Source organism: Cervus canadensis, chromosome 24, assembly GCF_019320065.1.
Source record: "Cervus canadensis isolate Bull #8, Minnesota chromosome 24, ASM1932006v1, whole genome shotgun sequence".
NCBI classification, from domain to species: Eukaryota; Metazoa; Chordata; class Mammalia; order Artiodactyla; family Cervidae; genus Cervus; species Cervus canadensis.
Genome location: NC_057409.1, coordinates 36,835,545 through 36,860,363, shown reverse-complemented (window position 1 = coordinate 36,860,363; position 24,819 = coordinate 36,835,545). Strand labels below are relative to the sequence as shown.

The following is a 24,819-nucleotide window of genomic DNA, read 5'->3' as shown; positions in this document are numbered from 1 at the left end:
CTTGCTCAGTAATGGTATTCATATTTTTACGGCTTTTGCCATAATGCAATAATTACAATCTGTTTTATTTCTCCATAGATGAAATACTGACTATTCCCAAATATAATATTTGGTAATATTTACAAAGATAAATATTACCTTTGAAATTTAAAAGATGCATAAAAGGAAAACACTCTTGTTTGGCCCATATTAATTGTTCATATTCCCTTCAAAAATCATGAGAGAAACTTTTAAAAAAGGATTTTTTTTTTCTTATTTTTCTCTATCACTACATTTAATTTCACAGTTCATTTAAGGTAAAAGAAATATCAATATATACCAGTAAGATTTATAGACATTGAATATTTCATAATTTTTTAATTTTCTTTTTAAATGTATTTTTGATTGGAAGATAATTGCTTTATAGTGTTGTGTTGGTTTCTGCTGTACAACAGTGTAAATCAACCATCCCCTCCCTTTTGAATCTCTCTCCCACCCCGACCCCATCCCAGCCTTCTAGGTTGTCGCAGAGGACTGGATTGTGCTACCTATGTTATATAGCAACATTATCTATCTGTTTTACATATGGTAATATATATGTTTCAATGCAACTGTCTCAGTTCGTCCCACCCTCTTATTCCCCCACTGTGTCAAATAAACAACCCAATCAAAAAATGGGCAGAATACCTACACAGACATTCTCCAAAGACATATAGATGACCAGCAAACACATGAAATGATGCTCAACATCACCAATTATTAGAGAAATGCAAATCAAAACTACAGTGAGGTATCACCTCACACTGGTCAGAATGACCATCATCAAAAAAATCTACAAACAATAAACACTGGAGAGGGTGTGGAGAAAAGAGACCCCACTTCCACTGCTCTGTTTCCTGAAGGGAATAAATTACTACTCTGAGGGTTGGGAGAGAAAGAAGAGAGAAACTAACCTTTGCTGGGCAAATGTAAACACATGTAAGGTTTGCTGCACAGCCTGCAGGTCACGAGTGTAATGCAATGTTGCAGATGGAAAAGTGAGGCCCTTACATTTCGGGAAACTCACTAAGATCATACAGTGGTTGCAAAGCCTAAATTCAAATTCATCTGTCTCAGACTTCAAAGCTAAGCTGCCTGCCAGAAAAAGAATGGGGGATACGTGGCCTGTTTGATGCATAAATAGCAGTTTCATTTATTCCACCAATAATATTAGGATCATTTTTTGAAAGTTGAGGGGACTGATGTGAAAAAAGTAAGGAAGGCACCATGTCTACCCAGAGAGAAAAGCGGGCTATTGAGAACATCCTTCAGTGATACCATAAAGGTGACTATTAGATATCTCTATTTTGCTATGCTATCTTAATACTGAATAGGATAACAGGAGTGAAAATGCTTTGTAAATGTCAAAATCTTTGTAATCGTCTGCTAATATTACTGATTATTTTGTAAAATTTAGAATTGAATGTTTCAAACTTAATACATGTAATTCTTAGTGTAAAGATTGATATATCTCTTTGACATTTAAGTCTTACTACTTCTTTTAATATCAGCATCTTTTGGACACAAAAGCCCCATGTAAACATTTAGAGTATAGTAAAGAACCCTGACAGCTGCATTATTTCTGGACTCCACTGCCTATTAGAGGCATAGTATTTAACCTAATTAAGCCTCATCACAGATAGTAACAGTAACAAGCTCATCTCTGTCTAGAATCTAACCATTTCTCATTGTCTTTATCTGTTCCCTTGGAATCCACCCTCTCTCACCTTAGCTAATGCAGTAGCCTCCTATGCTCAGTCTTGCTCTTGCATAATCTATTGTTCACGTAGTCTGATCTTTCATGAATCAACTGATATGACTTTGTTGTTCAAAATTCACCATTGGCTGTCTTTAATGGTCAGAAGAAAACCCACACTCCTCCTATGGCCGACAAGGTGCTGTATCAGCTGACATCTTCTACCTCCCTGACGTCATCTCCATATCCTCTCTATGTAATGTAATGTGATATTCTGACATTGTGATATTCTGGGCTGTCTCTGGACTGGTGTCTCTGTCTTGGTGGACCCTCACTTTTTGAAGGACTAGAGAGGTATGCAAGGGTTACTTTGGAATACACACATTATCGTTAATGAACACCAGTGATGGTTGTTGCCTTTTTCTGGATTCTTTCAGTTTGCCCATCACTTCTAGAATGCTGAGGAACTTTCCTGCCTCTTTTTGATGCATACTTTTATAGCATTTTGACAATATTGTATCCTAGTGATATATAATCTTGAATCTTAATTTATAGCATCAGAAAAACAGAGACAAATCAGCTAAGTGGAAATGAGAAAATGATTTTAAAAGCAGAAAATATTTATTTTCCTATTCCATGTCATCTTTTATCTACCGAATAATATTAATATTTGCCACATCCTGACATTTCTTTGATACTTCTATATCTTCAGAATAGATTTACACCTTTTCCTGAAATGTTGTTGGGCAAAGTTTATCCTTTAAGACAACATTCTGTAAAAATAGGCTGATTTCTTTGTTTCATTTTTAAAATATTCCTTAGGAGCAGCACTTGATGAGTATTTGCACTGTTGAGAACATTTGGCAAGAGAAAGACAAACAGTAGGACCACAATACCCCAACAGTTAAGGGAAAGCGAAAGAAGACTTGCTATTTTCAGCATCTTTTCTGAAAACAAGTACCTTTGACTTGTGCTGACTACTGTCTCATCAGCATTCAGCTCTGGTCTATGGCACCCTGTGCAAATGATTTTAAAGGCAGATTCAAGCATTCTAACAGTCAATTTTGTTGCTAAGTGAGAATATCAGATGTTCCCTGTATGAAAGCCTTTTCTAATCTCCACTATCAGTTGGCAGTCGTACCCAGACCCCAAACCATTCTGGCTCTAACTGAGTAAGAATCTATTCCAGGGGTGAGGTTTTGAAGAGGGATGTCTCTTGGTTAACTCGAGACAGAAAGAGGGAGAATTGCCCACATACTCTGGCACGAGTTAAAATAACAATAACAGTCCTCCTACTTAACAGCCTGAGTCATAAGCACATTCTACTGAGTACTCTGCAATTCTGAGCAGATTGTTTGGGCTGCAATTCTGTAGGCAGAGGTGGGAACCACCTGCTGCAAAAAGGCTGTAGTTCTTGTTCAGAGGATGCTGTTATTAAGTCTGGCCTTTTCACAGTTTGGCCAGATGGAGATAGGAAAAGAAAATTTTGGTTCTGATGAGCACTTTTTCTAATGCTTAGAATAAAAGTAATGGTTATTATGCCTTTAGTCCTTTCATTTGGCCATGACTACAAGTTCCTTAATAAGGGAGGCTTACTGTAGGAGTTCTTAAAAAAGGGTTGCCTTCAGAAAATTCTGTAGACCTATTGCAGTAGCCTTTCTCAGTCTTTGGGGAAGGAGTGAAAGCCAATAAGAAATCTAATTTTTGCTTAAGCAGAAGAGGGAAAATTCTTTTCTGGTCACAGAAGTGCTTTATAATGCAAGTGCTGAACACTCACCCCTTCAGCAGGGGCCTCCAGTGGGAAAGATTGAGGGCAGGAGGAGAAGAGGGCAACAAAGGGTGAGATGCTTGGGTGGCATCACTGACTCGATGGGAATGAGTTTGAGCAAACTCTGGGAGATAGTGAAGGACAGGGAAGCCTGGTGTGCTGCAGTCCATGGGGTCGCAAAGAGTCAGACACAACTGAGCAACTAAACAACAGCAACATTTATCTGAAACTTTGATGAGTTTCCATCTTCCTGACTCTTACATAATCTGATTTTCCACCATGAAGTTTCTTCGTATGTATCAGATCATTTCTCTCCCCTTCTTAAAAGTTTTCTATAATATAAAGTTTCAAGCTCAGTAAGACTCTTCAAAATAGGACTCTAAGTAGCGCCTTTTGGACAACCTCCAGTCCCTCTCTTTCCTTCGTTCTCACCACAGCAGACTACTTGTAGCTTCTTCATCTTCAATTTCTCTTTGTACGCCACGTTTGTCTCATATTGCTTATTGCCTTTGTTATTTCTACCTAAATATTCATTTCCCCCTTGTTTGACTTATAAAAGCCTGTGTCTTTTCAATTCAAATGTCATTCCTTCTATTAAGCTTTCTTCTCCAGCCTGAAAGGTAGTACTAATTGTGCCTTTTGAGAGAGGAAGCACTTTCATAACCCTTTAATTGTATCTAGACTACAAAAAAATCATCTTGCTGTGTAATTACTTTCATCTGTCTTTTTCCTCAGTTCTGTATAATCATCAAAGGCAAACGTTTTGTCTTTGTTATATTTGTGCCTCCAGAACCATGTTATTAGATTTGAAACAAACTAATATTTAATGTATTTTTGTTAATAGCTAATAACAATAAATAATTAGTAAATAATGACTGAAAGAGTGAATAGGTGGTATATAAATGAGGAGTTAAAGAGGTAAAAAGAAAATGAGCTATAACTCAAGGTAGCAGATTTACAAAACAGGTTTTATGATTGTGGTTTTTTAATTGTCATTTCTTTTGTGTGTGTGTGTGATTGTTATGGATAGAAAAAAAAGTATGTTTATAGTGAGAAGGAAGGAAGAAGCTGACACTGTGATTCTGCAAGGTAATATTTAAGGAGATGCTGAGGGAGAATGAAGAGGGACTGTGGAGACAGGAGGTGGACCAGATGTAAAATCTTCTATCTTCTTCCATCTCAAGAAAGGCAGTGCTTTCACTTTGTCCTTGGTGAATATCAGACTGTCCTAAGAGTCTCTGAAAATAGTTGCACATTTTTTCTCCACCTCGGCCACAAGGCAGGCACTAGAATAGGACCAACCTGATGGCTGGGCTCTTTGCTCCATCCATACCGGAAAAAGAGATGGGCATGAAGAAGGTAACATAGGAGGAGCAGCAGGAAATGTTCTTGCCTCAAGCTGACTCTTCCTTCTCCCATTCCAGCACCCGTGACCTGTCCTAGGTGCTGTTGGGATCTGTTGTGCAGGCAGCAGATAGAGAATGGTTACTGAAATTTCTTTCTTTTAACCCCGTGACTTCTATTGGTCTCATCCTCCTCTTTTCTTTTTTCCTAATCTCATTATATATTTCTTCCTACTTTTCTCCAAGTACATTAGTTAGGATTGGCTAATTGCTAAAAAAAAAAAAAAAAACTAGATTCAAAAGTGTGTTACAACTTTATTTATTGTTCATTTAGCAGTCCTGGCTGAGTGTTTGAGTTGGGAGGATGTCTTTCCTCTTCATAGTCAGCCCGGTATCCAAACTCCTTTTATTTATAGCTTTACTATGTTATTGTCTCCATTAAGCTGGTAGGAGGGAAAATACCACAGAGGAGCGCATGGAAGGGTATGTGAGCAAAACCTAGAGGTAGACAAATGACACCTGCTCACATTTCATTGGTTAGAGCTGGGTCATGTGGCCACATTTAACTGCAAGGGAGGTTGGGAGATGTAATCCTACTGTGTGCTAAGGAAAAAGAAAGAGATTTTGATAAACTGCCAGTCATCTCCAAAGGAAAATCTGTCTATGGAGTTAATATATTTGAAAGGATCACATATTTCAAGCCCTGGCAAGAATAGATGCTATTTATATGTAGAGATAAAACTATGAATCATGATTTCAGTATCATGTTAAAATAGTAAATGTAAATACATCAGTTTATCAAAATTAATTCTTATGATAGTACACAAATAAGATATTTTTAAAAGCCCTCCTTATAGAAATGATTGTTGTATCCAAAAGGATAATAACTCAAGAAGCATAGTGCCTGATACTACTATGGTTTTCTTCCATTGCTGCTTGCTAAAAGTATCAAATGATTAATTTGTAGATGTAAAAAGCATCTTTGTAGAACAGGGCTTCCCTTGAGGCTCAGCTGGTAAAGAATCTACCTGCAATGTGGGAGACCTGGGTTCAATCCCTGGGTTGGGAAGATCCCCTGGAGAAGGGAAAGGCTACCCACTCCAGTATTCTGGCCTGGAGAATTCCATGGACTGTGTAGTCTATGGGGTTGCAAAGAGTCGGACACGACTGAGCAACTTTCACTTCACTGTAGAACAAAATTAATATTTGTATTCTGGTACGTTTCTAAAATACATTATAAAAAGACATGAATTGAGATAGTCAAATAACTCATTTTGAACTGAAGAAAAAGGTGTCCTTTTCAAGAAAAATAAGTAAAGGTATAATATTGAGGAAAAAATCCACTTTTGCAAAAATTTTTAAAGAATTTTGATATTTGAATGAACTCACAAGTAGTATAGGCCCCATATTACATTTTTCATTTGTTTTATCAGTACTGTTTATTTGGAGAGTAGTAAATATTGTCATTTATATGGAAGGTAGCCATGCATCTGATTATTTTATGTGACTGGAATATGGTGTCACAGTATTGTATAAAAATCATTCAATTTTGTAGAATATTAGCTAATATTTAGCTAATTATCTGCTAATAATTCTATCACAAAGTTTCAGGTCCCTGTGACCGTGGAACATGTGTTTTCATGTACATACTGCATTGTAGCAAGTGTATGATCACTGATTTTCCTTGAAGGTTAAAACTCCTTTTTGCTTTGAGAATGGGTAGCATTTAACCAAGTTCTCATGACATCAGAGAACATTTTTAAATGAATATACCCTAATAGAAATAGCTCTTCCTACAAGAACAACAATCTAATGTGTAAGAAGAATAAAAAGTGATAAGCAAAAATCCATCTTGGCTGAACCTGCAGGCTGATCCCTTCTGAGTGTCTCTGTCAGATCTTTCTTTCTGAACAGTATAGTGATTTACTTAAACATGCTAATTTCTTATGATTAATTTTTTTACTCTTTTCCTTTTCTCAGCCACCTTCCCATACATACACACTTTTTTTTTTTTTAATGAATGTCAAAGATTCCAGTTGTACCATGTGCTCAGTAATTACTACAGAAGGCAGTTTGATTCTGAGACAGTTGTAGTCTCTGTAAGAGAAATTTAGAATTCACTAAAGCAAATACTTTAGTGAGGGGGCGCCAAAGCTTGACTCATTTAAAACCGTTGTGAGCCAAGCTCTAGGAGAGATCCGGTAGTAATCAATCTTGAATGATGAGCAAAGGGCCAAAACAATCAAAAAGACGTTTTTTCCAAGACAGACCACTGTGATACTAGAAAGTTCTTGCTACTGGGAAGCAGCATGTAAGCCTTTTTGTTTGGGGTTTATGTATTCCTTTTTGTTTACCACTTGAGTGGGTCTTGCCTTTGAAGCCTAAAAATTCTAAAGGAAGCTTTGTTTTAAAAGGAAGAGAAATTGAAAAGCAGAGTAATTTAAGATAATGTAACATAATATACATGCACACTCAAATATAATACACAGACGTTTACCAACTATGGATCATTTAAATATCCACTACAGAAGGACTGGTTGAATGAAACATGAGAGCAGGGGAATTTTTCAATGAAGCTGTGTATGGAAATAACATATGATGTATAATTTTTATATAATTTTCTCATTGCAGAGCTGAGTAACTATATTATGTAATTTAATTAAATCCCCTTTGTTTGTTTTTGCTTATGTTTTCTTTAGTTTAGGAGACAGAGCCAAAAATATACTGCTGCAGTCTATGTCAAAGAGTGTTCTGCCTGTTTTCCTCTAGTAGTTTTATATGTCTGGTCTTACATTTAGGTCTTTTATCCATTTGGTTTTTTTTTTTTTTTTTAATCTGGTTTTGGAGAATGGTCTAATTTCACTTTTTTTACTTGTAGCTGTTCAGTTTTACCAGCATTACTTATTAAAGAGACTTTTTTCTCCATTGTATATTGTTGCCTCCTTTGTCATAGACTAATCGTGTGAGTTTATTTCTGGGCTTTCTGTTCTGTTCCCTTGATCTGTGTCTGTTTTTTTGCCAGTATCATGCTGTTTTGATTACTATAACTTTATGGTATAGTTTGAAATCAGGGAGTGTGATTCCTCAGCTCTGTTCCTTTTTCTCAAGATTGTTTTGGTTATTTGGGGTCTTATGTGTTTCCAAACAAATTTTAAAACTCTTTTTTCTAGTTCTGTGAAAAATGGCATTGGTATTCTAATTAGGGATTTCATTGAATCTGTAGATTACCTTGGGTAATATAATAATTTTAACAATATTGATTCTTCCAACTCAAGAACACGGTGTATCTTTCCATTTGAAATATTTGTACACAGATACTACATTGAAAATCCTCCTAATTCTTATTTTTCAAAAGAGTTTAAATCATGGCAGGTCTCTTTTGCTAGTATTGTTTCTGGAGTCCAGAATCTGCTGATCCTATTAGCACCCTGTGATCAGAGCTGCCATCCCCTCTCAGATGATGACTACAGTAGTCTTCTACTTGCCTCTCCGTTTCCCCTTTTCCCTGTTGTAGTCTACCTTCCACACAGCAGCCATAAGGTATTTAAAAAGTTCTTACCACCCTCCTCAAAATTCTGCAAAGGTTTCTCATCATACTTTTTCCCCAGCTGTTTTGAAATATAATTGACATCTAACATGTAAATTTAAAGTATTCAGTGTGATTTGGTACATTTACATATTGCAAAATGATTACCACCAGAGCATTAGCAATCACCTCCATCACCCCATATAATTGTGTGTTAGTCACTCAGTCGTATCCAACTCTTTGTGACCCCATGTACTGTAGCCTGCCAGGTCTCTCTGTCCATGAAATTCTCCAGGCAAGAATACTGGAGTGGGTTTCCATTTCCTCCTTCAGGGGATCTTCCTGACCCAGGAATCAAACCTGGGTCTCCTGCAGATTCTTTACTGTCTGAGCCACCAGGGCATCATTTATTTTTTGTGGTGGGAACATTTAAGATCTACTCTGTTAGCAACTTTAAAGTATACAATATACAGTATTAGGATCCCCAGATGTTATTGGTCTTATAACTGAAAGTCTGTACCCTTTGATCAATATTTCCCCATTTCTCCCCCTTTGAAATAAATCCAAACTCTTGACCCAAGTTCTGCAGGATCTTATACAACCTGGCTCCGCTTAGCTCTCATAGCACTCTTCCTGCATCTTACTCCAAGTCAGCCTCAAACATACAAAGTTAATTCACATCCCAAAGCCTCTGTTTTTACAGCACGACCTCTTTCCTGGAGCATCCATATCTGATTCTTTAAATAGCTAGCATCCTCCATGTTATTTAAGTCTCTGCTCCAAACTCATCTCCTCAGAGATGTTTCTCTGACCACCTTATGGAAAATAGTGGTCTACTCTTGCCCTGTTATCTTCTCATTTTAAATTTTATATTAAATATGTGACATGTGAGGTTAAATAATTTAAAATAATATTTAGTCATATTAAGTTTAATATTTTAACTAGGTGTTTGGTTACTGTATGATTACCTCATTAAAATGTAACTTTCATGAGGGTGGGAATTTTGCATGACCTATGGGGCACTGAGTGACTTACCTTTGTCTCAAAATAAATATCTTATATCCTTTTCCCCATCTCCAATCCCACTACTACTATTTTAATTCAAACTCCTGTATGCCCTCTCATTGATCATCACATTATGACCAACTATCCACTTTTCCTGATTCTGATCATAATCTATAACCCTTCCTATGGCTCATTTTATCATTCATTATCAGTTTAAAGTTTCTCAGTGGGGTACCCTAATGATAAAATTCATACTACACAGCCTGACAGAATCTTCATCATATGGACCCTTACTGTTTCTGGCATTCTGAAGCAGCCTTAATGTTTTCCAGCATGTTTTCAATCCTATTCTATCCCTACATCATACTATTGCTAATTTTGTGCTTAGAATTATGCCACTATCCACTATGAATGCCCTTGAAGATTGAAAGCACATTTTGCCATCATGAAGTCTCCCATGACTTTTTTATTTCGTAGGAACTTCCATAGAATCCCTGTTTATCTCTAATAAGGCGTTTATCATATTGTCACTTAAATATATGTTGACACGTTGGTTTCTCTCAATGCCTTCTAAAGACCAAAAGCTGAATCTTGCTGTTGTTGTTGTTCAGTTGCTAAGTCGTGTCTGACTCTTTGAGACCCCATGGAGTATAGCTTGTCAAGCTTCTCTGTCCTCCACCATCTCCCAGGCTTTGCTCAAATTCATGTTCATTTAGTCAGTGATGCTATTTAACCATCTCATGCTCTGTCACCCTCTGACTCTTGCTAGTATTTGCATATCCTCAGCATCTAGACCCATGCCTATGACATAATAGATGTTCAGTACATATTGTTAAATTTCACCAGAAGAGAACGTTTTCTAACCTCGTATGTCTCTTTTCTACTCATCATTAAGGCACTGTATCACTTTTTTTTTTCTTTTAGTTAAGAATGAGTGATACGGTCCCTTTTCTTATTTATAAGTTGTTCCTGTAAAGACTTTTATTTTTTCCTAATAAATACAGGTAAATTTCATGAACTTTGTTTTGAACAAAAATCTGTTGTATTGAGGGCTTCCAAGGTGATGCTAGTGGTATAGATTATCTACCTGCCAATGCAGGAGACATAAATAGATGCAGGTTTGAGCTCTGGGTTGGGAAGATCCCCTGGATGAGGACATGGCAATCCACTCCAGTATTCTTGCCTAGAGAATCCGCTGGACAGAGGAGCCTAGCAGGCTATAGTCCATAGTGACTCAAAGAGTCAGACATGACTTAAGCAACTTAGCACGCATCCACAACATTTAAAAAGAAGACAATGTAGGTAGTCCATATGCTTGCTTCTTGCTGAGAAGCCATTTCTTAATCTATAGATTTACTTTTGATACCCAAGTTCTTCAACATGGAATTGAAGAGAATTTCAAAAATGTTTTAGAGATTATGGTACCAGAGACAGGAAGATTCTCCAGATTTGTCTATTGCTTCTGTAAGTATACTAAGGTGAATTCTTGGATGTATAGATTAGAAATCTAAAAATCAAAGAGCGCCAACCTGAAGCTCAGACACTACTGCTGTGTTCCTTTTGCCTCAGTTCATTTGGAATCCCAGAAAGATGAGGTCCAGTCCACAGTGGCCCTTTCTTTCCTTTTCGAAAACATTATTACCAGCAACACTTCTAACCTGCCCAGAGATTTATCATTGGCCTTATCTGTCATCTTCTCTCCCCTTTCCTTATGCCATTAAAAAAGCATAAAATTCCTATCCTTTTCAATGCAGTGGTTATATATAGTATCAAAAATATATTGGGTTTAATAAAAAGTAAGCACTGCTCAAAGCATATATTTTAAAAATTAATATGCTTCCTCAAAATTTGTGTGACTGTCATAGAAATGTATTTCACTTAAAAATTAATTTAACATTTTTTACACTACAAATCATGGTCTATTTGCTCTTGACCAGGTCCCATTTACCTTAATTGCCTATGATGGGTCTATTTTTATATCAAGATATTTTTACCTATTAGTGCACCATACAATTTTGCCACATCAGTGCCTATACATGCATTAAGACTTCTACATGTAAGACTGGAATATTTGTCTTTGTAGACAAATTACTGTGACTGTTTCTTTACTTGAATTTTTTTCAGCTCAGTTTTTAATCATCTCATAAACACAGACTTATTACATATATTTCAGGCCTGGAGGATTTAGCAAATTTATGCCACATCCTATTCCAGAAGGTTAGCAGAATACAGGTGACAAGCCATAAAAGTTAAACTGATTTCTAGAATTCACTCCAGGGTACACAAAGTTATGTCAGCTCAGAGAGAGAAATCAAAACAGTATATGAGGACTGACTGACCCAATTGGATCAGACATGAGTTGTGAAGGAATTCCAAATGATAAGGATTTCTTGAGCTTTTTTTTTTTTTTTTTGGTCCAACTCAACTGATGGAGTGAACAAGGTTACTTTCAACTTAACTCAGAATTCTCCTGAGTCACAATTACAGATACACAATACAACATGGCACACAGCCTGCTCCAAATCCAAAAAGAAAGAAAATGGAAAAAAAGTTGATCTGCTTTATATGACTCATACTTTACTTTTATGTGACTCATATTTTACCTTTCCCTGGAAGAAAACTAGCATTTATTATAATTAACTAGATTTTGGACTCTCCCTGGATGCAGTAGTTTAGTATATTTAAAAATGAAAGTTATATAAATATTTTGCATCTATCCATTTTTCTTTTCAAATATATATGATTCAGATCTATATTCATGTAGCACCAATGGTGGCCTCTATCATTGCTTTAACTGCATTACCTTATAGCATATATATTTCAAATACATCTGACCTCTTCAGTATAATGTAAGCTGTTTGCAGCCAGAATCCATAATTTAATCATTATATTCCTAGTCTCTAACAGAATTCTTGGTGTGAACCTAGTGTTTAACAAATGTTATTGAATTAGATTCTAGAAAGCATAATAAATAAGCTGATAATTGATAGCAATCTGAAAATTAAATGGGAGCTCAATACATGCTTTGTTAAAGGAATTTATTAATAGTGCCTCTTAAGGAAAAATCCACTTCTTCAGTCTATTCAGGCTCTCTTTTTCTCAATATTCTCCATTTCTTTGCTTCCATGTGTCATCAGATGAATCCAGATCTAACTAGGCCCATATGTCTTTGTAACCCACTGTCACATTTCAAATAACAAAAAAATGAACAAAGAAAACTTTAAAAGTGGTGTCAAAAGAACCTCATGAGGTTCACACTGAACAAAAACAAAGCAAAGGAAAAAAAAAAGAATCCCATCCTTTTTTTCAGTGTTCATCAAAAATCAAGCAAAATATTTCCTAACACTGTATAGTCTAATGAAAGAGCACTCTTCAGAGCATGGTATATAACTAAACTTAACAAATCTGAACTTCAGTTACAAACCAGACTCAAGAAAACAATAAATTGTCTCTCAGAATAGTATAAAGCATGATGCATCTCACAACAAACAGATGGATAGTAAGATAGGTAGGTAGATAGTAAGATAGGTAAGATAGGAAGATAGGAAGATAAGATAGTAAGTAAGTAAGATAGGTAGATAATAGATAGGTAGCTAGATAGATAAGATAGATAAAATAGAGAAACTTTATAAGCAGTCTGGTAGAAAGAAGAAAGTTAGGTTTTGTTTTAATTGATTACATTTTTGAACGTGGAATCTACCCTCTCATTTCAGTACCAATCTCATCACCACAGTCCACTTAAAAAAGATGCTCCTTTTTTAAAGTGACTTTCTCTAAGAGTTGCTTCCACATTTAATCATGCATCCTTCCAATTCTCTTTTAATACCATTGCTGGATCAATCATTCTAAAAAATAAACTTGATTTTGTCACATGTCACATCTTTTGTGGGAGCCCTCTGGCTTTCAGGGGGATTCTGAGCATGGCTTACTACGCTTCTTAATTTTTCTACCCTTGCCTGCCTGTCAGCCTCCTTTCCCCGTGTCCCGCTTAGCCTGTGGACCACAGTGAACCATCTTCTGCTTTACATGTGCTCCTCATTCATTCCTGTAGTAAACACCTGTTATCAAGCCTACTCTGTGCCACACACTGTATTAGGTGTTGGTAGTGGAAATATGAAATGCTCTCCCTCCAAGAGCTCACAGCTCCTTGATGAATACAGAATGGGAAGGAACATCTAACACAGGGTGAAAACTGGAGTTTGGGATGCCAGGAGAATGCTCATTATGGGTATCTTCCTGGAAGGTGTTGCCTAGCCCAAGTCAAAAATAACACAGTTTGTGATTGTGGTCATCCAGCCTCTATCTTCCTAGAAAGTGTCCCTCCTTTCTTTGGCTAACTTACTTGTCCTTTAAACTCAACTCAATGTTCCCTCCTCTGGGAAGTTTTGATTGACTTCCCAGTGTGGTAAGAACTGTCCATGTGCCTCCACAGATTCTTGTCCTTATCTGCATCACAGCATGACTTTTTCTTGTTGGTTTGCCTGTGAGCTCCTTCTGCATAAGGGCCGTATGTTTTTTCTTGTACCCCTAGTGCATTCCCTACGACACCTAGAGCCTTTCTTTTAATGTTTGGCAGACGTTTCTCAACCAATTAACTGGCTAATGAATGAAGATTTGTAATCTCAGTTGGAAGACATTTTAGAAGTCATGTAGGCCAACATTCCCTTGAGTCTATAATGTTCATGACAGGATAGACATTCAGCTTGTGCTTCAGCACATCCATTGACAAAGAGTGCATTATGTTCAAAGACGTGCAGAAAACAAATGTTGTGACTGAGTATCCTAGAAGCCATATACGCTTAGTATATTTAGAACAAGACTCTAATCGGAACATGTTCAGAGGCAGAGCTTCAGTCACATAGTTTGTGTTTGTGGAGGAGGAGTTGTTCATCAAAAGATAAAGGGACTGAGCAGATCAGACAAAGAGGCAGAAAGGAGCACAGTGGCATCTTGCGTATAATTTCGCAGGACTTCATCCTTCCTTCTGTCTTAAATAGCTAAAAGGAGATCCCATTTATGGAACACCATCAAGTATTTACTTTTTAAATAAATCCTTAACTTCCAAGTCTCCATCTTTTTTTTTCATGACTTCCATTTTCTTCTCCAACTTTTGGGGTTTTAGGGGGGTTTATTCTAGCATCTTATTTCATGATATATAGCACAGCCTCCAGGTTTACCTGGGTCGTGGCCCTGCTCCCACCTCCTTTAAAGAAATCTCTGAAGCATATTGTCCTCAAGTACTAATTGCTGTTTTTAGAATGGAAGCCCCTTTAATGTGCAACCAGCGCCTTCCCTGTAAGATGGTTCTCAGGTGTCTAGAACTAAAGGATCTTCATTTGGTAATGGTGCCAGTAAATACTTATGACAATCTGGAATTCTACAGAATAGTCCTTAGATTTGCACCCAAAGGAGATTTACAGTGTGTTATTATGTGACACTGGACAAAGTCTTACAGGTCTGGAATCAGATTTCAAACTGGAAAAGTTTGAAACAAAATTGTTAACTGTCAAATTCCAAGTGACAATTGTCCTCTTAAGCTTTTGTCCTAGTACTTACATTTATGCTTCAGGAAGATTTTAATAAAATTATTGTGAATGAATTTCTCTTTATATGGTAAAAGAAAATTACTGATGTAGGGGTCAAAATTATCTGTTCAGTGATCTGATGCTTATGAAAGTAATGCTCAGATTTTGGTCATGTCTAAGTTTGAACATCTAGTAAATGAGAAAGCCAGCATTCAATTCTGATTTTCTAATTAGAAATCTATTACTTATCTCACTGTATCTCTAGTATGTAGGTCCTTAGTGAAATATCATCAGTAGAAGCTGAAGCTTCAGATCATTTAAATATTCATTTCTGATATGTATATTATATTTATTAGTTCTTTTGTATAATGTGAAAAAAGTTCAGAAATTTATACAACTGTGACATACAGGTTGTATACCATAGTTACATAAAGCTCCTTATCCAGTTTAATGTGATAGATTGTTTTCAATGGAATGGGAATATGAAGTTAGAGTCCTTATCCAGATTGCATCCTTTTTCTCTACCTCATTCCACCAGCTTGACTGCTTGGTGAAAGATCTAGCAGTGGGATGGATGTTAGTAGGTTTGGCTTCTCATTCCAGATCTCCCTGGAAGAATCTAACTTGGTCAAATAATTTACTCTGCCTGGCTTCAATTTTTCAATATGTGGCAAACCGTATACTGAATCCTGTTGCTAAAAGTTTTTAAACAAGAGCCACACAGTAATAACAACAAATAAAAAGTAACATTTGCTGGGAACTTTCCACTTGCCTGGAATTATACTTTCTCTGCATTACCTTATCTGAGTCTACCAGTACCCTAGCACCGGCTTGTTGTGTACTCTGCATTCATTATCATCAGAAATAATGATGCATTCACCAGCTCTCTTGATGTGAATTGTTTATTAGTCATGGTGTGTGATGAAGAATGAATCATCCTGAAAAAAATAAAAGGATGAATCATCCTTATTGGTATTTTACAATCAATCTGAAAAGAGCAGGAAGGACATGAAACAATTATTTGGACTTTCAGATATTCATGTCATCAGGAACTTTTTTCTCAATTTTGTACAGAGATGAAGAGAGAATATATAGGGTTCTAGTCAGTTAGTCAACAACTGTTTAAGCTTAGAACTCCTCCACACTTGGAAGTAGAGATATGCATTCTACATAAATTTCTATTTTTAGGGGCCAAAACAGAAGTTTCTGTTTTGTAGTACTGACATGGATAACTAATAGTGTAAGGCATAATTGTGCCTACAATGAAAGGGGAAACAATGTTCATATGCTTAATTGTATTATATAACTGGTGGTTTTATTCTTTGTTCATCCTTGGATATGTATCAGTACAAAATTATAATCCCAGTGTTTTTATTGAACTGGCACATTGCATGATGACAGGGAAGAACGTATCACAGAAAACATCCTAGAACTGCTCACGCCAAGTGCATTATGAAAATGGAGACATGTCTGTCTGGCACACGGTGTATTTTTCCTTTAGATTTTCCAAGCTTTCTTTGTCTCTCCCTTTGCCAATTTCTTAGAGTATTTAATGGTGCCTGGTAATAACTATAATCAGGGACTATTTCTGTGCTTTGTGATCTTTCTAATGTTGTAATCCAAAGAAAAACAGTGAGATTTGTGGTTTTATGGGAGTCCCAAGAGAAAAAGTTATACTTTACTAAATGACGTTTTCAGCACGCATGTCTACTATCTAGATATTAAATCATTCAGTTACTTCTTTGAGGGCTTTGCTAGTTCAAAACATCACGTATACACACCATGCCTACTACCCCACATCCATCTCCAAACTGATCTAACAGATAAAGAAGATTATAACTAGATTTAAGATACTTCAGGCAAGTGTACTTTTGTCCTAAACCATTAATGAATGCCAAGAAGTATCTAAAATAAATATTCTAAAGACATCTTGAAGATGTTGATAAACTGACCAAGGACTAGTCTCTCTTCACAGTATGCAGTAGGTTTTTTATCACAGACAATGGGTAACTTTAAACATTCTTTTGAAATATTTCTGCTTCCTTCAAGTAGGATTAGACACAACAGAGAGAACTGGCATGTTCCCAAGAAGCTCACTGAAAGAAGTCCCTGAACTCCGTCCCATCGTTCATAAATATCTTGGGCTAAGGCAGTGAAAGATTCAGCTTCTATTTGTGAGAATGATCACCTTGAGCTATCAAGATAATTGCTTTAATGCTTTACTCCAGTTATTCTACAGGAGTATTTCTTGTATGCATTTCTGTCACTGCCCACTCTTTTCTGAGGTCCTATGCAGCAGGTTTGCCTGAAAGTACCAATCTTCAAACTTCAGTGTTTCAGAGTAACTTGTTAAATCCATTAAAATACCAATTTCCAAGCCCTAAAACCAGAAATTCTCACTTTCTGGGATGGAGATGTGCCATGTTCTCAGTCATATCCTACTCTTTGTGACCCTATGGACTGTAGCCCACCAGGCTCCTCTCTCCATGAAATTCTCCAGGCAAGAATACTGGAATGGGTTGCCATTTCCTTCTCCAGGGGATCTTCCTGACCCAGGGATCAAATGCACATCTCCTGTGTCTTCTGCACTGCAGGCTGATTTTGGCTGGAAACACTTCAAGTTACATTGGAATGGATGATCATCACTGAAGGCCATTTTAGCTTCATGATTTTAAAGGTTTTTTCTCTGAAAGGTATTTCTAAACCTGTATGTTGCAGTCACTATTATGTATGCAAAGTCTTATTTGGGTCTAGAAGTTTGTTCTGCTTGATGTTATTTTTTTGTATGCTCTCAGTGGATTGAGAACTTGAATCTCCGTTCTTCTGTCGTGCCTGAAAATTAGGTTTCAGAGTGAATCTTCTCTCACTGATTGGTTTGTGTGTGTGTGTTCAGTCGCTCAGTCATGTCTGGCTGTTTGCAACACCATGAACTGTATAGCCAGCCAGACGTCTCTTGGGATTCTCAAGGCAAGAATACTGGAGTGGGTTGCCATTTCCTTCTCCAGGGGATCTTCCTGACCCAGGAATTGAACTCACTAGTTGAACCTGCAACTAGTTGGCCTACTGTTGGCCAAATATCCGTAGCTGACAGAACCAATCTGGAGGTGTTAATTAATTTAACATTCAACACATGTTTGCAGCCTACACATGGCTTAGACAATAAAGAATCTGCCTGCAATGCAGGAGACCCAGGTTTGACCCCTGGGTTGGGAAGATCCTCTGGAGAAGGAAATGGTAACCCACTCCAGTATTCTTGCCTGGAAAAATCCCATAGACAGAGGAGCCTGGTGACTATAGTCCATGGTGTGACAAAGAGTCAGACATGACTGGGCGACTAACACTTTCAAAGATTCTTTTTTCATATTTATCCATCATATTTTTTTCATATTTATCCATCATATTTTTTTCATATTTTTTCATATTTATCCATCAGTGAAATGAATCAGAGAGTATAGCCATGATCAGTGGATTCAACAGCTGGTGTGAAAAAATCATGCATATTCTTACCAAGGAGCCTTAGACTGAGAGATCCAGGTCTAAGCCTTATAAGGGGAAAACTGGAAGAACTGGAATTTTACCAGCTGGGATTTTGATGAAATAAGAAATATCTGTCCTTAGAGAACTTTCAAATATCAAGAGGAAATTGTTTAATAATTAAAGATAGCAGAGATTGAAGCTCACGACTCAAGTCTATAACAATATTTCTGGTGGTGCAAGATCTTCTCTTGAGATTTTTTCCAATGGTATATCTTAATTGGGAAGAATACTGGGGCCCTGCATTATGTCACGTAATAGCCATGATATGATAGAGTCAACTGAAATATTTCATTCTCATACAAAATAGATATTGGAACTTCTTAGATTTCTTTTTAAAAATTCATATTACAGGTATCTGTATCCTCATTCATATTGGCATTTGTGCTTAGCCCTAACATAAGATCCCATTGTGACTTATTATGAATTATGTCAATGCCTTAGACTTAGTACTGTTTTTAAAAACTTAGGAATTTCCTTGCTCACATTATCAAGCTAGGCTTTTGGGAAGAGGAGAAGGTGGAGAGTTCAAGTAGCTTCTCAGCTTGCTTTATCCATCCAGAAGATTGTGTGGCAGATGTCTAGCTGCTCAGTGCTTAGGAGCAGGAGGCTATGTGGTCTTTTGCAATATGGAGAGAGGAGAGTCTTTCCCCTTTACATAGTAGGAATGGGATGTTACAATTCCTGCTACCTCACAAATATTCTTTTATAGACTTGGAGAGGATTTCCCTTTCTCTCAGTTTTCTTATCTCCTTTAATTCCGCAAGCATGGTTTTCAGAGATTCAGGTAAAAGTAATACTATACATCAGGAAGAAGGTATTAAAGGAAGTTGTGATAACTTTTAACTATGTTCTAACACCATTCTGAAGAGTAGAGATTATCTGTGACCCCAAAACACTGATTGGGTGTTTAAGTGAAATTTATCATGAATGGGTTCAGTTCAGTTCAGTCGCTCAGTCATGTCCAACTCTTTGCAACCCCATGAATTGTAGCACACCAGGCCTCCCTGTCCATCACCAACTCCCGAAGTTTACTCAAACTCATGTCCAATGAGTCGGTGATGCCATCCAGCCATCTCATCCTCTGTCATCCGCTTCTCCTTCTGCCCTCAATCTTTCCCAGCATCAGGGTATTTTCCAATGAGTCAACTCTTCCCACGAGGTGGCCAAAGTACTGGAGTTTCAGCTTCAGCATCAGTCCTTCCAATGAACACCCAGGACTGATCTCCTTTAGGATGGACTGGTTGGATCTCCTTGCAGTCCAAGGGACTCTCAAGAGTCTTCTCCAACACCACAGTTCAAAAGCATCAATTTTTCGGCGTTCAACTTTCTTCACAGTCCAGCTGTCACATCCATACATGACCACTGGAAAACCCATAGCCTTGACCAGATGGACCTTTGCTGGCAAAGTAATGTCTCTGCTTTTTAATATGCTATCTAGGTTAGTCATAACTTTCCTTCCAAGGAGTAAGTGTCTTAATTTCATGGCTGCAATCACCATCTGCAGTGATTTTGGAGCCCAAAAAATTAAAGTCTGACACTGTTTCCACTGTCTCCCCACCTAATTCCCATGAACTGATGGGACCAGATGCCATGATCTTAGTTTTCTGAATGTTGAGCTTTAAGCCAAGTTTTTCACTCTCCTCTTTCACTTTCATCAAGAGGCTTTTTAGTTCCTCTTCACTTTCAGCCATAAGGGTGGTGTCATCTGCATATCTGAGGTTATTGATATTTCTCTTGGCAATCTTGATTTCAGCTTGTCGTTTCTCATGATGTACTCTGCGTATAAGTTAAATAAGCAGGGTGACAATATACAGCCTTGACATACTCCTTTTCCTATTTGGAACCAGTCTGTTGGTCCATGTCCAGTTCTAACTGTTGCTTCCTGACCTGCATACAGGTTTCTCAAGAGGTGGGTCAGGTGGTCTGGTATTCCCATCTCTTTCAGAATTTTCCACAGTTTATTGTGATCCACACAGTCAAAGGCTTTGGCATAGCCAATAAAGCAGAATCATGAATGGGTGGTATTTTAATAATATCATGTTGTTATTTTGAGGGTGTGGGGCTAAGTAATGTCTCCTCTGATTCCAGATGCTTTTCATTAAAACTGAAACAAATCTTTCCAAATCATATTTTGTGTCAAAGAAGTTTTGCCAGAGCAATGCCAGGTCTAGCTTGAAATCTCCTCAAATGCTTGTCACTTAATAGATACTTAGGCTCTGTATGTTTCAAAAGCCCAACAAATTAGAAAGTGAATTACATATGTTTGAAGGAGTATTATCTGAATAGTCTCATCAGGAATCCAGATGATGCATTTTAGATAATAAATTCATTTATCTGATAGCAATTGAAGTCTGTGTAGTCAGCCTTGCCTTTCTTCTTCCAACGTTAGTTTTTATCAACTAACTATAAAGAAAGAATTAAAAACTCGAAAGTATTAAATCCTAAGGAATTCATGTTTTGAATACCTGGCCTCTTGACTCGTAATGTTTTAAGTGGATGATTATCAAGTAACACACTGCTCATTTCAGTGTTGGATTTTTAGGTTCAAGATGAAGATTTTTAGTCACTGAGAAATCTTTTCCACCTAGCCCTGGGGGAAAAATTGTCACATTTTGCTGGGAGTTGTGGGTGCTCGTATTATTTTATTTCCTTTGAATGTCTGTGGCAAGAACTCCCAGAGGTAAACATGGGCTGAAATGCAAATCTAAGTATTTTCCAAATCCTTTTGGAGATGTTATTAAATGTAACATCAAATGAAGGTTCTGTAGCCGATTACTTGGGATGCTTTGCACACCAGTGTCCTGCCCTGAGATTGCCATGTGCAGTAGAAGAGCAAAAGCTGTTAGAAAACTTGTATTATACATGCCCATGTAACTCAGCATTGCCCAAGCTTATTTGAGCACTTTACTGCTAGTGGTCTTCCTCCCAAAAATGTAATCGAAGACTAATCATGAAAAAATGTCAGACAGATTTCCATAGAGAGACTTCTATAATTTACCTGACCAGTATTTTTTAAGGTCATCCACAACAAAGAAAATCTGAGGACCTCTCACAGCCAGAAGGAAACTGAAGAGACCTGGAACTAAATGTAATGTAGAATCTTGGATGAGATTCTAGAACCAGAAAAAAGAAGATTAGGTAAAAACTAAACTACCTATGAACTTTAGTTAATAGTAATGCATCAGTACTGTTTCATTAATTATAGCAAATGAATCACACTAATATGTTAATAACAGGGGAAACTGAGTGCAGAAGATACATAGGAACTCTATATTATCTGTTCATATGCTTCTGTAAATCTGAAATTGTCCTAAAAGTAGAAAACCTGTTAATCTTTTTAAGAGCAATATTAACAAGTCATGTACTTCTTTGTGGGAAAGTTTTTCTATTTATAAGTGTTCACTCTGCACAAAAACAATAGTTTGGACCATTTAAGATTGTGGGAATCTTATTTAAGCTGTCCTGGTAAAGAAAAAGTAAAGAAATCAAGGCATGTAAAGGTAAGGATGCTGAGCCAACAGTCTCACTAGCAATAAAATACTGTGATCAAGGTCACAGTTTGAATGTAGATCATTTTTTCAGCCCGTTAGACATATGGAGATGCCAGAACAACTCAGAAGAAACACAGTCCTCAGACTCCCAGTTTAGGTCCCTGCATGTTTGACTAGAAGACAGCGGCAGAGTGGGATCTAGAACATTGCAGAACCATCTTTATAAAAGATGCTGTTTACAGTTGTACACATGGAGTGGTTAGTTCTTAGGACACACTCCTCCGGTTAGGCTCTCCTGTCCCAAACATTGGCAGTGCCTGTCTTGGAGCATTCATTCATTTCTCTGTGATACATGGGCAGAAATTTGCAAGTAACTCTTATTATTGGACTACCAGGTTTTCAGGCTCCTCTTGCTATGCCAACAATTCCAGAAAAACTACTGAAAGTATTTTATATGTAATGCCTGGTGGTATGATGACTGTTAGTACCATTATAATAACAATGGCAAAGGTAGAAACTACTATTTATTGAGCTTGCTGGGGGCTTTGCTGAGTCCTTACTTTGTTTAAATTTGCAACAAATAAACTGGGCATCATTGTCCTCATTTTACAGATAAAGATACTCTTTTATGCATGCACTTCTTTATACATCATCAGTGATGTGGGGATGCACTTTGATTTATTCAGAAGCCCTTCAATCAATGTTTTAAAAGCTAAATTGCATATCCTGTTTAAATGCTCATAGGGAAGATAAGTATAACCCTTATGGGAAGCAATTGTGGGGGTGTGGGTAGGGGCTTTGGGGTTGTCAAATTAGTTCAGTTAACTCATCTAGTTCTTGGTATGAACAGAAAATTAGAATAGGGACCTTAGAATAGCATTGAAATTCAGTAAAAAAAATAATAATAATAGTAAGATTCTTGCCAGAAATCTGATAGAAAGCTTACTTTCTTGACAGCTTTATTTATTTGTGATGTCTCTAAACAGAACTTGGTAGCTAGAATTGGATTTGTTTTCATAGAATTTTTGTTTGCTTATTGGGGAGGGTTTGGGTTGAGTTACTATTTTTGAAAGAAAAAGGAAAATGTTCTTACCTTCCATCAGAGATTCTGATTGTCTATGTCATCATAAGGGTGGGGACAATAGACCATCAATGAAGCTACATTGCTGGCAACAGCTTTTCAAAACAGTGATGTATCACTTCTTGTCAACTAGATCTATAAATTTAGTGGCTTCAGCTTATAAGTGAAGGCTGTGCAGTACCGGCTGTTTCCTTATTAACACATGCAGAATCCCTACTCCACGACTTATTCAAACTTTACTATAATTTATGGTCACCTAATGAATATTAGCGACAACTGAATTGGTTTAATTGTGAAATAAAACTGTAAGTTGTGACATAGGCCTAATATATTTATTCTCTATGTAAGAGTTATACTAAGAGAAAATGTCATTCTCTTTTTAATCTATAGATAGAGCTTAAGAGAAGTTTGCTGAAAAATGAAGTCAAAACTCTCTTTCTTTTAATATTCAGTATCCAGAAAGATATATCTACCTCTGGTTTGAAGTAAACATCTTTGAAACTGAAAGGACTAATATACTGACCATTGTCTTTTCTAGATTTCACAGAGAGTTGTGGTTTTAACGAGTATCTGGAATAATTTTCCATAATCCAGCATGTCCCCTCAGCCATTCCTTTCCCCACTTTTTCTATCCAGTTTTCTCATACTACAGATTTTCCCTATTTTCCCTGTTGAGTCAATGTCATATGTCAATGAAAGTTAGCTCAGATATGTCCTTAAATGCCAAACACTAGCTTTAAAAAATAGAATATATGAAACTGATGGTGATCTTATATATGAAAAAACAGATATTTCAGAAAAGATCTGTAAAAACTAAGGTGTTAATAGTAGCTACCTCTCGATATTTAAAAGTGGGTTATTGAATGTGTTTTCTTGATCGTTAGTTGCTGGTGAGTTTGCTGTCAATTTTCCCTATTTTAGTACTTCAGATAAGCTTTCTCTAAGGTCATGGCTGCCATTTTTCTTCTTCCAATCACAGGAAACATCCCAGGACATTGAAGAATGGCAGATGATCGGAAAGATGAAGCAAAGGCGCCTCACTGGACCTCAGCTCAACTTACAGAGGCATCTGCCCAACCACACCCACCCGAGATCAAAGATCAAGGAGGGGCAGGGGAAGGACTTGTCAGAAGCACCAATGGATTCCCCTACAGGGAGGATGAAGAGGGCGCCTTTGGAGAACATGGGTCACAGGGCACCTACTCGAATACCAAAGAGAACGGAATCAACGGAGAGCTGACCTCAGCTGACAGAGAAACAGCAGGTAACCAAGGGCTCTTCTGTCCCCGGTACTTGCTTTGTGCTTTGAAGTCTGTTTACGCCGTAAAGTGAATTAGTTTACAGCACTGATATTCTTTCACAGGTGCTAGGACTGAAATTCCAGTCAGTCAAGGGAAATAGACACCAAAAGGAGAGAAAAATTGTAGGAACTAGCCTGACATTCCCCCAGATCAGTTATATTCTCAATCTTATCTGCTTTTTAATTTTTACTTTATTTTTGGCTGTGCTGAGCAGCTTGTAGGATCTTAGTTCTCCAACTGGGGATCAAACCCAGGGCCCTCACAATGAAAACTCAGAGTCCTAACCTCTGGACCACCAGGAAATTTCCATTTACCACCTTAATTTTAGTAGACAGATGGCTTGGTGTGTCTATGTTTTGCTAATAACTGTCAGCATTGTAAATCACTGAAAAAAAAAAAAACTTCACTAGCTGGGATTCTCTTGAATGATATTGGACTTAAATCTGATTAATTGATAAGAAGCATATTTACTTTTTAGGGCAGGAAGGAATGTGGAGTCTGTCTCCCAGCATTTAAAACGGAAAAAAG

General features: G+C 37.1%; 1 protein-coding gene across 20 annotated transcripts in view; it reads left to right on the top strand.

Moving 5' to 3' along the window:
• The window catches only part of MAP2 (microtubule associated protein 2), a 285,330-nt gene that overhangs the window by 186,166 nt on the left and 74,345 nt on the right, over positions 1 to 24,819 (top strand). For all 20 annotated transcript variants that reach the window (XM_043444919.1, XM_043444916.1, XM_043444925.1 and 17 more), the window contains one exon: positions 23,970 to 24,254. In XM_043444919.1, coding sequence (XP_043300854.1) covers positions 23,993 to 24,254 — 262 coding nt within the window. In that variant the 5' untranslated portion in view covers positions 23,970 to 23,992. The remainder of the gene's footprint in view (positions 1 to 23,969; positions 24,255 to 24,819) is intronic.